Genomic DNA, 14,617 nt, shown 5'->3' with positions numbered 1-14,617 from the left:
ATTTTATAATCAGTACCTATAATTAATAAAGTTGGGTTAGCGGAACACCCTTTAAAAAAAAAGGGGGGGGCTAGTTGGGACTAAAAGGGGACAAGATTTATTGCCATGTTGATGAATTGTTTTGGAAATGGTTTAGGTTGAGGTCCAATCCAATGAAAAGTATGAGTGTATGAGTAAAGTCAGTAAAAGACAAAAAGGGTGGGAAGGACTGTAGGAGTGCAGGGACAGAGAAAGCTGCCTTGTCCTCCTACAGGCTACAGCAGCTGTGCATGCTACAACCTAGCAAGTACCATCAGGGCATGAGGTGGGTGTATGTGTGTGTAAGGGTGCGGTGCACTATTGCAGTAAGCAATCGCAATAGGCCACTACTAGCCCAAGTGTACCGCCACCTAGTTAAGTTATACAGTACTACAGAACAACTAGTCACGAGTTGGTTAACCTAACTCATCCATTTTCCATTCCTTTTTACACCGCTTTAGTACTACCTTCCTACCCATTTATTTTGTATGCACTCAACAATTAAAAGTATCACATACAAATGATGGGTTAAATGGTATGACAAAACTATATCATTACCATGGCAATTAGTTGCACCAATTTTATCAAGGCACTCATAATAGTCATAATTCTTATGAAATATACTAAAGATTGTGTTATTTGGTTTAACCAAAAAAGTGCAACTAGAGGAAATTGAAATTCCTAGACATTAATTTCAATTTTTCACATAATGTCAGAGTTTATTTACTCACCTTCCCCTAGATAATTTAAGGCCGTGTTTAGGGAAAAGCTGAAAGCTGAAAGTTGAAGCTAATTGTATTAGTTGATTTTAACTAACTGATTGTATTAATTGACTTGACTAATCTAATTGTATAAAAGTGTTTGATAAATAGCTGATTGATTATGTGAAATGACCAATAAGCTAATTGTGGGATAGGTAGTTCATATAGGATTTTAAATTAAATGGGGGTATAAGTGTTATTTCACCATAAGAATTAAATAAGTTAATTGAAAAAGCTCCTTCTAGGAGTTTTTTGAAAAAGAGCTTATTTAGTGGAATAAGCTCTTTAAATAAGCTTCCCACCAAACACCTTGAATTAGCTAAATAAGCTAATGTTGGTTAAATAAGCTAATTTTGCCCAAATAAGCTAGTTACCAAACACAATCCAAATTTCCTAAGAATTGTAATTTTTTTTTCCAATGCCCACCAAACAAAACAAACTAAAACAATTTTTTAAGAATTTGGTAAAAAAAATAATTTTCCATAAATTGTAAATTACCAAACAAAACAAGGCCTAAATTACCATAAATTGTAAATTACTATGGGAATTTAATTCCTATTGGAACCAAACAAGGTCTAAAATTACCTACCCTAAACCCTTAATCAAATAGAATAAATCGAGTTTTATCTAAACAAAATATTAATTTAACTAAATCTAAGTACTCCATGTCAACATAGAGTATGAGTTATACGGAATAGTTAATTAAGCTGGACTTATTTTTGTAACAAGGAAAAACATTGTGTGTTATTTAAATCATGCAAAATCGAATAATCATTATTTTTATAAGGAAAAATTCCTATTAGATCGAACTTCTCACAAGCTAACTAGTCACAAATGAGAAAAAGTTTAAATAAATATGTAAATTTTGTACGTGTATATGTAACGTTACTTGCGTGTGATATTATAATTTTACCCCATATATTTATCTAGGAGATAAATCGGAACTCCTTCGCTACAATTTTAGATCCAACAATGTAACTGAAAAGCATATACTCTACATTTAATTAAGGTAATAATAAAGTGAAACCACTCCCAATTACACCAATTATCACTTGATAATCAACACAATTTAATTAATATCATCTCTAAATCATATATTAGCATGGGACATTATGGCATGCGTCATCTATTCATCCATTATTCTCTCTCACCCTCCAAAACCCACTTCATCACGTCCACCAATCAAATCCCACCACATGTCACCTTTAGACTTGGCATCCCTTTTCCTCATATTTCCAATACTCAAAAATTCATGACAAATTTTTATTTTTAAGGAAATTTTGTAAATTACCACCCAAAAAGAGGTCCAGTTTTAAAATTACCACCCATTGAGACAAGGTCAACCTCAGAGCACCTATGCCACCAGCCATCAAGATCCAGCCTAGAAGACCTAAATATAAGAAAAGAAAGCTGGAGCAGGGAGAGAAGGGTGCCCAAAGCCAATCTGTGCAAAAGCCTGTGAAAAGGAGGAGTACCTGCAACAACTGTGGGCAGCAAGGTCACTATGAAAAAACTTGCAAGAACCCTACAGTTACTCCACTAGCAGTTTCTTCACCAAAAAAAGGAGGAGGTAGACCCCAATCTGATAGTGACTGGGTGAAAGAACAAAGAAAGAAGAAAAACCTCAGAGCATTGCAGAAGGTAACACTAAAAGCAAAGTGGATTTTTATTTTTTTTAGTACTTAGCTGATATGTGTTTCTAACTACTGTTCTGTTGTATGCCAAATTTAGGAAAGTGCACTAGGTGCTACTGCTGGACCTAACAGCATTGGGAACAGGACATTCCCTCAAGAGCAATATAGGAAGGAGCAGCAGCAGAAAGCACAGCAGAAGCAACAACAACAACAACAACAACAGCAGGAGCAACAAAGTCAGCAGACTCAGTAGAGTCACCAGCAAGAACCTTTAAGTCAACCAAGCCAAGCCTCAACAACTACTTATGCTAACACTGTTCCAACTTGAATCAAATACAAGATTCAAGGTGGTACCAATTAGAAGGTGGTAGTGTTAGTTTCTCATATTTTGGATAGTATGTAATTAGAAGGTGGTAGTGTTAGGTTGTATTTTGTGACTTGTGTAATCTTGGATGCTGTTTCAATGACATTGACAGTTTGGTTTGGACAAACTTTGCCCAAATACTTAATTCATTTAGCTGCAACTGTGTTGATTAAATTGTGGTGTGCCCATATTCTATTTCCTTTTATTTTTCTTTTACAGAACAATCAACAAATAAGGAAGCTAATAAAAAGCATCAGCAAACATAACACATAAGCCAAATAAACCAGAAATACTTGTTCATTCCATTACTAAAATAACAAGTTCAACATTATAATCAACAACTACTACAACAACTACACCTCCCTTAAACCAGTTTATTAACTACAACACAACCTAAAACTAAAATTAAGGACCAAACAACAACTACAACAATCATTAGCTTGCTATCAGGATTGCCACTGCCATTGAGCATCTTCTTCCTATCTCCACTTAAAGCCTTGCATTTCACTATCAATGTATCCACCTCATTAAGAAGACACCTTCTCTGCCCACTTAAGTCATCAACATCCCTTTTCAGATAGTTCACTTCAGCTTTCATCAATTTTTTGTCAAGCAAAAGATTGTTGATCACATCTCTTTGCCACTCAGTTCCATCTTCAGTGTCAATCCATTCAAAACACTTGCACCCTCTAGTTTCAGTGTTAGGGTCATAGAATTTGCAAGCCTTGAATTTCCTTCCTGGGTTCTCTCTGGTCCAAGATGTCAACCTAGCAAAGGGCAGTCCACAATTGCATTTCTTCTGGTTAGTGGGAGATGTGTTATTCTAAGACATTTTCTAACCTGCATTTACAAAGCAACAACTCAGTCTGTGCAACATTTCCAGCAAACACAAGCAATTATATTATTCTAAGACAAGCACACCTAGTCACTGTGGTGGTTGACCCCCATAATGAGGATAACCAGGGGGTGGCCAAGTCCCATTCTGTTTCATCCTGTACTCAATGATACAGTCAGCTAAGAACCCTGGGTCATCTGTGCTCCCAACATGTATGATGTACATATCCTTATTCCCCAACCTCCTAATCATCTTGAACACATCACCATCATCTTCTAAAGTCCTATACTTCCCTTTATAGATATACTGAAATATAGGATAAAGAAGATCAATTGATCCTTCACTTGGATCTTCCATGTCACGCAGTTGATCTTCGAAAGCTATGGCTGTATCCTGTAAGTTACTGTTGCCTACTTCATACTCAAGGTCCACAACAAAACTAAAATACTTAAATCTGAAAATGTACTTATCCCCTCTTTCCATTTCTGCAAGACATCATTCAACAAAAAATAACACAAAACCAAGCTTACAACTTCATGCATGAATGAATCATTCACATCTTTCTTTTAAAAAAAACAACACATTTGACACCATTATTCAACCTAATAAACAATCATTCACCAAATTTGGACAACACCAACACCAATTACCAGAAAAATAACATAAACACCCAATTAATTACTTCCACGAAACCTAATTGCAAAATCCCCCAAATAAATTTACCCAGGAACCCTAATTTTTAAAGTTCAGGAGTCTTACCTCAAATGCGAATTCAATTGGGTCTGAACTTCAATGGATTAATTCGTCGCACAATACCAGTTCAAATTTGGGGAATTTGGAAGAAATTAGGGGAAGAATTTGTTAATTGGAGATATATTTTTTTTTCCAAGTAATTGTAGTTGGGAAATATATAAACACGAAAAATCGAGGAGAAACCCAGTCAATTAAGTCAAACTAGCCGTTAATAGCAGTTATGTGGGCCCCTCAAACGGATTTTCAACCGAAAAAACAAAATGGGTGGTAATCTGAAAGATTAATTAATTTAATGGATGGTTATTTAAAATAAAGTTTTTAATGGGTGGTAATTTTAAAACTGGACCTCTTTTTGGGTGTTAATTTACAAAATTTCCTATTTTTAAATATCAATCATAATAATAATAATAACCATAAAAAAAAAATGGTGAGTAGGTTCTGAAAAAGGAAGCGATTTTCGCCATTTTTGGAAGGATTTGTAGCAGACTCAAACTTGATCTTCTGCTCCCCTCTCACCTTATGATCCAACACGACAAAATTTCTCTCTCCTCTAATTTTAATTCAATACTTTCTCATTTAATGCCCTAATTTTTACTTTCATTAAAATAGAAATTCCCCTATTTTTTTTCTTAATCTTTCCCCTCTTTTAGAAGAATCTCGAGGTGGGGTTAGGTTTCAAATAAATCAATCACTCGGTGTGTAGTTCATTCGATCATTCAAACTTTCATAAACCCAGGTAATACCCTTTTCTTTATTTTCTTTATACGATCAAATCTATAAATTTTTTTTTTTTTTTTTTTAATTTTTTATTCAGTATTATAATCTATAGTTTTTAATGTGGTTTTATATGGGTTGAATTAGGTAGGCGGATTTTTCAAAGGAGAGAGAAAAAGGAGAGTTGTTGAGAGCTTAGGAAGAAGAAGAAATGGCAGTGGTTGAAAATGGTGTTAAGGGTGATTTGGGTGTTGAGAACGGGTCATCAATGAATCGGACCTCCAACAACAACACCAACACCAACAACGCGAACAATAATGAAAATCATAACAGAGAAATGAGGGAATTGGAGGAAATGTTATCGAAATTAAACCCATGTGCTCAAGAATTTGTTCCGCCATCTCTTCTCAGTAGTCAGCATCAGTTTCCCCCTCAATTTCCACGATCGTTTGTTCCTAATTTTGGTCCTCCTAATATGGATGATCCTTTTCGAATCTTCCCGAATCCTCAGAATAATCTTAATCTGAGAAAGGTTCGAGTAATGTTTTTTTTTTTTGGTGTTGAATCTATTGTTGTGTGTGATAAGATTGTCTTTTATTGAAATGGGTTGTTTGAGTGTAGAAGAAGACTAATTATGGTCAAGGAAAGCGTAGGCCGAATAATCGAACTGGTATGGCACAAAGGGAGGAAGTTATTAGGAGGACTGTTTATGTTTCTGATATTGATCAACAGGTATTCTATCACTTTCATTGAAAGAAATAATTAAATCTTTTTTGTATTTTCTAAATTATATCTGGGTTTTTTGGTAGGTGACTGAAGAGCAGCTGGCTGGTCTTTTCATCAACTATGGGCAGGTATTTGATTTCATGGACTCGAATTCTATCAGTATTATTTTGGCTGTATTTGCTTTTGATTATGTTAAAAATAAATTATTCGATGAGCAGTAGTTTTTCTTTGTGTTTTTGTTGAATTCTATCATTAGTTCTGAATAGCGTTGTATCTTGTATCATACTCCCTTAGGTGGTGGATTGCCGTGTTTGTGGTGACCCGAATTCTGTTCTTCGTTTCGCTTTTGTTGAGTTCACAGATGAGGGTAAAGCATTGAACATGTCTTTATTGTTTAAAATCCAGACTGAGTTTTTAAATTTAACACAACAACTTGTTGTGTGGTGCTGCAGAAGGTGCACAGGCTGCATTGAGTCTGTCTGGTACTATGCTTGGCTTTTATCCGATCAAAGTTCTGCCTTCTAAGACTGCAATTGCTCCTGTAAACCCCACATTTTTGCCCCAGGTGAGTGCCACCATCACCATTCATATTGCTTTTAGGCTTATTGGTTTGTTACTTCGTTCTCCATTTTAATATATTATACTTGCGTGGGTAATTTTGACTTCAGAACGACGATGAGCGTGAAATGTGTGCAAGAACTGTTTACTGCACCAATATTGATAAGAAGGTGCCTTTTCTTATCTTGCAGTTGTTTTTTTGTCGTTCATTGTCAAATGTGCATGCTGGTTTAATGTATGTTACTCTGGTTGTGTAGGTTTCACAGACTGAAATCAAAGTATTTTTCGAGACAATTTGTGGAGAGGTTTGTGGCTTAGTCTTGCCTGGAAATTTACTGTATTACTTTCTTTTTGTTTAGGGTCTTTATTGAATTGCAAATCTTGTTTGTTCAGGTTCGTCGCTTAAGGATGCTTGGAGATCATCACCATTCTACTCGTATTTGTTTTGTTGAGTTTGAGATGGTAAGTATTTTCATTTTCCATTCTTTTTGGTTCCCCTTTTTTTTTATTTTTATTTTTTTTACAATGTTGTTCCTTGATATTGCGCTCTGTTTTAAACTTGAACACCTGCAAATACTGTTTCCTGAAGTTTGTGATCGTCATTACTAACATTGTTCACCTAATTGGTTAGTTGATATCTTAATTCTCCCATAATTTCGGCTATGGAAGTTGTAAGACTTCAAGATTTCATTGCTGCCTTTGAGTAAAGCTTTAGCATTGACTGAGAGAAATTGTAGTTCTAGGCCTTATTTTTGTTTAATTTTTTAATTTTTATTTTTCATTTTATTGAATAGGCAATATATCCTATTAGGGTCCAACATTGTACGTTGATGAATAAAAAGTCAAATTATGTACATCAATTCAACCATACACTTTTTTGTTTTTGAGGCGTCTGTGGGAATTAGCTAATGCAATAAAAGTCTTATCAGTATATATCTTTATTGTAAGGTTGCCTGCACAATGTGATTTTTGATCCCAATTAACAATGGATTTATCCTCCAATATAACTTACCTTCAGTCATTTAAAAGGTTGTGTTCCTGAATTATGTTGAATGCTACTGTGAGATCATTTTTAACTCCTGCTCTCTTAATTTTTTTTTCAAGGTTTGATGTGGTTATAAAGTTGTTGAATGCATTGTTTGTGCTCAGCTTATAGAGGAAAGTGTAGCACAATCACCACTGACATTGTCGTTTGAAAGTAATAAGTTGAAATGTCTAAAAGCCATGAAGCTGTAAATTGCATGATGATGAATGTTGGGATGTAAATTAGGTGGTCCTGCAGTACTATGGCTGCAATTTTCTGATTGATGTTTAGGTTAATGCCCTTAATCCTTCTTTGTCCACCACTGTAACTCTAATGAAATGCAGCACAAAGTACATGCTCTTTTGAACTTTTTTTCTTGTGGCACTTGCTGTCAGCATGCTTCCTAAAATGTTGAACTATCAAAAATATTAACATTTACTTGCTATCAAGTACATCTGTTCCCTGTTGGTTAAATTAGTGTTTCTGGAGTGTGACTTTTGGGTGCTTAAAATTTTTCTTCAACAGAGTAGAGTATATTTTTATTTCATGTCTTTGTGGTTGTCTGTCCTGCAACTTGCAACAGTTGGAGAGTATATCATGCTGTACTTCTAATCTCCATGATAGAGGAATTCCTGAAAGTTTCCATCTATGTTGTGTACTGTATTTCTAGTTGAACTATCTGAAAGGTTGGCTAATATAGGCAGAGGTTTGTAGGCGTATATTTGTTGTGCAACAGAAGGCATAAGGGCATTGTCTGTGGGACAGAGGGAGCCTGCTTACTTTGGCATAAATCTGTTTTGTTACCAATTTCATAAACTCTGTCACCTTAGTAATGCTGCCACTGATGGATTTGGGATAGTGAGTGATGTGGTATAGCTGCCTTTTGACTTCTATGTAAATAGAAAATAATTCAGCACTTATTAAACTCTGATTTGGTCAAGTCTCAACCTAGTAGATGAATCGAAAAATAGTTATTATAAATCATCAGCCTAGTGAATAAAGAGAAAATTGAAGAAAACAGGGTATATAAAGATCATAGTGAAGACTCAATGGAGAATTTTAAAAGCATGTTACTGATGTGCATTACCATTTGACTTCTTTAGGCCGAGAGTGCTATAGCAGCTCTGAATTGCAGCGGTGTGGTCTTGGGAACTTCGGCTATAAGGTCAGATACCATATATCAGAGTTCGGTGCATTTATATGAATACCCGTGTATTTCACTACAACTCTGTTTATGTGTTGTTTTTGGGATTGTATTTGTACAGGGTTAGTCCATCCAAGACACCAGTTCGCCCTCGTGCTCCCAGAAAACCGATGCACTGATTCATCTTTGCTCTTTTGAGGAACAGGAGTACTTTTTGTATATTTTGGACATAGATGACTATGTAAAGATGCTATACTCCTACTTGGTGTTTCTGCCTATCTGAGCCTGAATTATTCTTATCAGGAAGTATCGTATTTCATTTTGGGTCTACTTAATGGCATAGAGTTGGATGGAACTTTGAGGATCTTGCAAGGTTGTATATGATGCACGGTTGAATGAAGGTGCAGCTGTTTTTGACTTGACAATTCTACTTATAACTTAACTATGATTACCCGTTGTGGTAGCAGTTATTGAGTTTTTTTTTTTTTTTTTTTTTTAATGTTCCCTATCAGCTATTATGAGTTTCAAACTCGCGTTTACGTTATCTATGTCATCCTGAATTCTTGAATTGCAATGAATTTGACACATCTGCCATTTATTTGCTATTACCTGCCTAACTTGTAATCTGCTGTATGCCTGTATGGCTGTATCTTCCATTGGAATTCTACATGTACTAGTTGTATACAGGATGGAACATGAACTTTGTTTCCAACTTTCTATGTATATTTCTTTCATATGCTTACGCAGACTGTTTGGGGCTTTGAGGAGGTCTTATTACCCCTCACCCTGCCTTTTGTCATATCAAGATGAGAATGTTTGCCCTCATCTCAGAGAGTGGATTTAAGAGTCCACTCACATCCTCCTTATTCCCTAGGGTGTGCCTTACTAGTTACTACCTAAAATTGCTCTTGAGAGTTTTTTGACTCAGAGATTTGTTTACTCTATCAGACCTGTCTGGGATGCTGATGGTCTGATGCCTGTTACTCTTAAGCGAGTCACTCTAGGTTTTGATACTTGATTATCCATAGAGGGTCTGAGAAGTCCGTTGAAAACCCGCCACAGGCTGTAAATTTGGAAAGAGGGTTAGAAGGCAGTTTTTGCAAGTGTTTAGACATGGACCAACAAGGTGAAGACATGCTAAGGCTCATATAGGTTGCATGGAAAACTTATTATCGAGTCCTTTGGGGATGTGAAACCATTATACGTAGTTGTTATTGTTTCTGAGACCTGAAATTTGGTGATATTATCCTTGCACATTACTGTGAAAATTGAGCTTGGGTTTTGGAAGTTGCAAAACTGTCATCTGTCCCCTGAGGGGATACAGGAAGCTTCTAGCAACTGGAACCTTTTGGTAGTTATTACATCATATTAATGGAGTTGCTTGAGTAACAGACTGTCATTAAGCAGTATCTGTCTCAAACACTGCGCTGGCAGTAAATAGTAAAAGTAGTGCAGCCTGTGCAAGATACCCAACATTTTAAAGAGTAAAAAAAGTGGGATGCTATTGTTGATTTTTCCTTTTCTTCTTTACAAAATTCTAAAGGGTACTACCGGGCATTGGGTGGATTTAAAGTCCAGAGCCACCCTCTAGTCCACGTATAACTCCCTTTTTTCCCGAAGTTTATGTAGGGTAACATTTTGATTTATTTTGGTAGAATAAAATGTGCATAACTCTAAACTCTATGCACCGCGTTGTACTCGACCTATTTTTTTTAATTAATATGGGAATGGGGTGTTACATGTACGGAAAGTTATTAGCAGTTCTTATTAAGCTGCATACTTTTGTTAACACCTTTTGAGATGCCAGATACTATATCAGTCATCTGCATTAGAAAATGTGGTTATAAGGTGGATTAAGGCTTAAAGTTAGAGGGTTTTAAGGGCATTTTATTCTATTTTGTAGTTTTGATGTTTCTTTAATAAGAAGTGCATGTATTAGTGGAGTTAACAACCACTAATATAAACCGTTTTAGCTGCAAACTGCAATTAATTGCTGCATAATACTCCACTTACTTTAAAAGGATAGTGATACTTTGGGATTGGGAATATTGTTTGTTTTTAAAAGCAGCGGGAAATAAAATTTCTTATTCCTTCGTATAGAATATAGACATAGCCTTTGTTAAAGGGAAAGTGAAGGTTATGATGAGGTTTAGTGGACCACTTCAATGAGTCTTGGGTGTGTTTTTGACCATCTTTCTTTGGCTTAGCCTGTGGATGTTGGATACACCATCAGATTCAGACCACTGCTGCACTGGCTTATTTATATGTGCTCGTAGCGTGATGTCGAATTACTCTTAGATCTCGATTTTTCTTGTTATAAGATGAATCGCTTTTTGTCTAGTTTTTTTTTCATAAGTTATAAATCAATAATTTGCCGACCAAAACTAACCCCCCTGCATTTATACCAGAATCCCACTAGATCAGCATAACTGCATTGCTGAAATTAAGGGGATGACTGGAAAATGCTTTCTCTGTCAAAGAAGCCTCTTATAGTTGGAACAAACCAGTAGTTAGTACTAGTCATCATGGGAAATTGCTTGTTTGGTGGCATGGGAGGTGCGGAGGAGGCTGAGACCATCCAAGTTGTCACGGCAAATGGCGGTATTATGGAATTCCATGGCCCTATAACAGTAGGCTTTATCTTGGAGGAATTTCCTTGCCACGCCATTTTCAAGAGTGACGATCTCTTCTGGAAGCCGTTGTTAAACAATGAAGAGCTTCATCCTGGAGTTTCATACTTGCTTCTTCCAGTGGCGTCACCAGGATTTTCGAAGTGTGGGTTCGAAACTTCCGAAATTTGAAATCATAATTAACAAAGGAATAAAAATACAATAATTAAATATTCAGTACATAAATAATTTCAAACTATGGATTACAAATAGATTACACATAGAAAAATGAAAAAAAAAAAAAAGCTATAACCGATAAAATCTGATCAAGCTAATACAATGGCAGAGAAGCAACACATTAAATAAATTACAAGTTAACATTAAAAAAAAAGCTACAATATTCTAATTAGCAAGTAAGCATTACATTGCACATATACTATTTAAACTGAATAAGCTACATACTATCATTGTTATAGAGTTAAAATATGGATTCAACTAGTCAAAGAGGCCAACAATCAGCACATATTAACTTAATGACGGAAAAATAATGATAATGGCCATGATATTTCATTGTATCCTTTCACGCATCGCTAGAGCTTAAGGACTTAACCCAATACATGGATCAACATCCCACCTTACATTTATTTCTCATTTGATAAGTTGCCAAACTAACCAAATAGGGATATTAAGTTCAAGTAGCTAAATATTATCGTTTCACTATCGAAGCTTTTCTCATTCTGATTGCTCACTTAGATTATTGTAGCAGATTACTGTCGTTAGCTATGGCTTGACAGAATTCTTATGTGCCGACAATAAAAATGTTCAATTCAATGTAGCTTAGTTAGAGTTAAATTGTGTAGTAGATTCATGTCACAGGATTAATTTCAATTTTTTATATATAATTAATCAGCAATACAAAACCATCACTGAACTCAAAATTATACAAATAAAATTATCAAAGAGTGTTCGCCAAACATCACTTAACTCAAAATCATGCTTCAAACACAGAATAATTAAAGGCCAAATTTTCACGATTGAATTAAAAATTAGCATATATTAAACATAACAATGTAAATAAATTATCTCTAAGATCTATAATATTCATCAATCAAACCCATATCAACGAAATAGCAAATGAAATTATGAAAACTAGAAGGCAGAAACGAAATACAGAAAATAGCATATGAATTGGCAGAAACGAAAGGCAGAAAATAGCATAGCATATGAAAATAGCATACGAAATACAAAAAAATCCCCAAATTGAGAACTTGAGAAGTAAATTAGATAATTATATCCAAACTTCAGCAATTTACAAAACATTGGCAATTCGTAAATCGTAATGTATATTAGCAATTGAATTTAGCATATGAATTTCAATTTTCAAGTATTCAATGATTTAGCAAAAAAAATCCCCAAATTGAGAAGTAAATTACATTTGCAAAAAAAAAAAAATCCCCAAATTCACTTACCCCTACATACACCGATACACCATACACGGCTGTGAGGCTGGGTCTGGGTGAGTGGCTGGTGCGCTGCCGGCCTGCCGCTGCCGCCGTGTTCTGCTGACTCTGCTGCCGTGCTGCGCCGGGAAGAGAAGGAGGAAGAACGGGAAGAGATTAAGAGAAGGAGGATTGGAGGAAGAAGTTAGGGTTTTGCAATTTGGGGGAATGAGGAAGAGGAAAGCGAACTCTGGAAGCAGGAAAGCTCAGTGCTCAGGAAACAAAATTAAAAAAAAAAGTGTGAGTTATGGGTTTTGAACCCACAAACTCTTGTGTGATGGGAGGTAAAAATAACCACTGGGCTACAACTTTACTTGTTGCCATATAATACACAAATATTCTATTTAAACCTATTTTGATTTTTTTTTTTTTTAAAAAAAAAAAATTTTAAATTTTTTTCAAAAAATCAGTGGGTTCAATGAACCCACTTGAACCCACCCTAGTTCCGCCCCTGGCTTCTTCCGCTTCATACGAGTAAAGAATATAAAGATGAGTTTGATGTTAAGGTAGGGCATGTTAGATCCAAGAGTATACCTACAGGTACAACAGGAGGGAATGCAGGTTATAGGATGTCCTTTGATAGTAGGAGTACAACTCAAAGCAATGTTCTCAAGAGATCAAATACTGATGTCTTTTCGAGGTACAATAATAAAGGAGCAAAGGAAGGAGTTTGGAAGGTGAAGCTGGTGATTACTCCAGAGCAGTTGGTGGAGATACTGTCACAAGAATCGCGAACTGAGGAGTTGATTGAGAGCGTCAGAACCGTAGCAAAATGTGGTTGCAATGGGGCCGCCTCTACCGGGTTTTCAGATCAATGGAGTGTAGCCAGTAGCAGGGCTTCCTCAAAGAAAGATTAGTATTCGAAACTTAGTTTACTCCGTAATCTCTTATTCAACTGTTTTTATTTTTCTTTGGGGGAAGGGGGGTGGGAACAAAGAAAAGAGCATAGCGCTGATTTTGCTTGTGCTGCTAACAAGATTTCTGTCTGTATAGTTTCTGGAAGAGTTCTTTAAGAGATGCTGAATTCTGCCTTAAGCAGACATTTGAATGTGCAAGTGTTCTGATTTATGCAATGAATTCCATTAGCTAATATGATTATATTAAATGAGTTTTATGTTCATGTAATTTGTGTTTGTGCTTGTTATTGAAAGTTCTGCCTTTATATTTTATGCCCCCTTCTCTGTACTGTGATTAATCACCCATGGAAGAGCCGCGAATCTAGCATAAATCTAGATTAAATAATTCAGGTTTATTTAAAGTGATTGTTCTTTGCTACACATGTAGTGTTTTGCAAATTTCATTAGCATAGCCAATCTAGTTAGTGATCTGGTGGCATCAAAGTCACCATCTCGGATGTCCTGCAGGAAAACTTGGATCGAGTCTCAGATGCATCATTTCTCTGTATAGGGTCTAACAACGACTAGGCATTGAGGTCTAGTCAGATTCGGGTCTGGGTGTTGAGGTTCGACGAGTGGTCCACGATGGCCTGGATCCGAAGGTCGAGAATAAACCTAGTCAATCTATCCACCAAAAAAAAAAAAAAAAAAAAAAAACCTGCAATAAAGACTAAAGTAAATATCCTGTCATTGTAGGGCTGGGTAAAGGGTGTTGGGCAAGCTACGGCTTCTTTGGTTGCAATTTAGCTTTCCCCCTGAAATTTGGGCCTTTACTTTAATGCTCTTGATATTAGATAGGCATGGAAATTGCATGGGGAAATCATTGGCTGCTGTTCCTCTTTTTGCTTGCTTTGCCTTGATTATGTCTAGCTCATTCTCATTAGTTTGCCTACTCTTTTTTCCCTTTTCACTTTCTTTTACAGTTTCTGTTAGGTCATTTTCATTGTCATCTGTATAATTTGTAAGTCCATCAAGAAAGAGCATTGTCATTGGGGCGGCAAGGCCGGCAACAATTCAATTTATTGGGTTCAAATACGAGTATCACATTAGGTGAATTAGACGTTTAGAGTTGACATAAGTTA

General features: G+C 35.8%; 3 protein-coding genes across 4 annotated transcripts; all 3 read left to right on the top strand.

Moving 5' to 3' along the window:
* The first annotated feature begins 2,135 nt into the window (after positions 1-2,135).
* Positions 2,136-2,666, top strand: LOC110732808 (ras-interacting protein RIP3-like). The gene is made up of 2 exons (XM_021912812.1): positions 2,136-2,420; positions 2,511-2,666. Exons 1-2 carry the CDS (start codon positions 2,136-2,138, stop codon positions 2,664-2,666), a joined length of 441 nt encoding a protein of 146 aa, XP_021768504.1.
* Positions 2,667-4,793: 2,127 nt separating this feature from the next.
* Positions 4,794-9,243, top strand: LOC110732324 (polyadenylate-binding protein-interacting protein 11-like). Of its 2 annotated transcripts, none has more exons than XM_021912247.1 (11): positions 4,794-5,101; positions 5,227-5,611; positions 5,704-5,811; positions 5,889-5,933; positions 6,100-6,172; positions 6,258-6,370; positions 6,474-6,533; positions 6,621-6,668; positions 6,757-6,825; positions 8,491-8,552; positions 8,653-9,243. In XM_021912247.1, the coding sequence occupies exons 2-11, from the start codon at positions 5,291-5,293 to the stop codon at positions 8,708-8,710; spliced, it is 957 nt and encodes a 318-aa protein (XP_021767939.1). In that variant the 5' UTR covers positions 4,794-5,101; positions 5,227-5,290; the 3' UTR covers positions 8,711-9,243. The 2 variants fall into 2 exon arrangements, with proteins under 2 accessions (XP_021767939.1, XP_021767938.1); XM_021912246.1 differs by having other exon boundaries at positions 5,701-5,811.
* Positions 9,244-10,874: 1,631 nt separating this feature from the next.
* Positions 10,875-14,193, top strand: LOC110732807. Its single transcript, XM_021912811.1, has 3 exons — positions 10,875-11,310; positions 11,921-11,972; positions 13,083-14,193. The coding sequence occupies exons 1-3, from the start codon at positions 11,057-11,059 to the stop codon at positions 13,494-13,496; spliced, it is 720 nt and encodes a 239-aa protein (XP_021768503.1). The 5' UTR covers positions 10,875-11,056; the 3' UTR covers positions 13,497-14,193.
* Positions 14,194-14,617: the final 424 nt, after the last annotated feature.

Source organism: Chenopodium quinoa, unplaced genomic scaffold, assembly GCF_001683475.1.
Source record: "Chenopodium quinoa cultivar QQ74 unplaced genomic scaffold, ASM168347v1, whole genome shotgun sequence".
NCBI classification, from domain to species: domain Eukaryota; kingdom Viridiplantae; phylum Streptophyta; class Magnoliopsida; order Caryophyllales; family Amaranthaceae; genus Chenopodium; species Chenopodium quinoa.
This window is presented reverse-complemented; position numbering and strand designations above follow the sequence as displayed.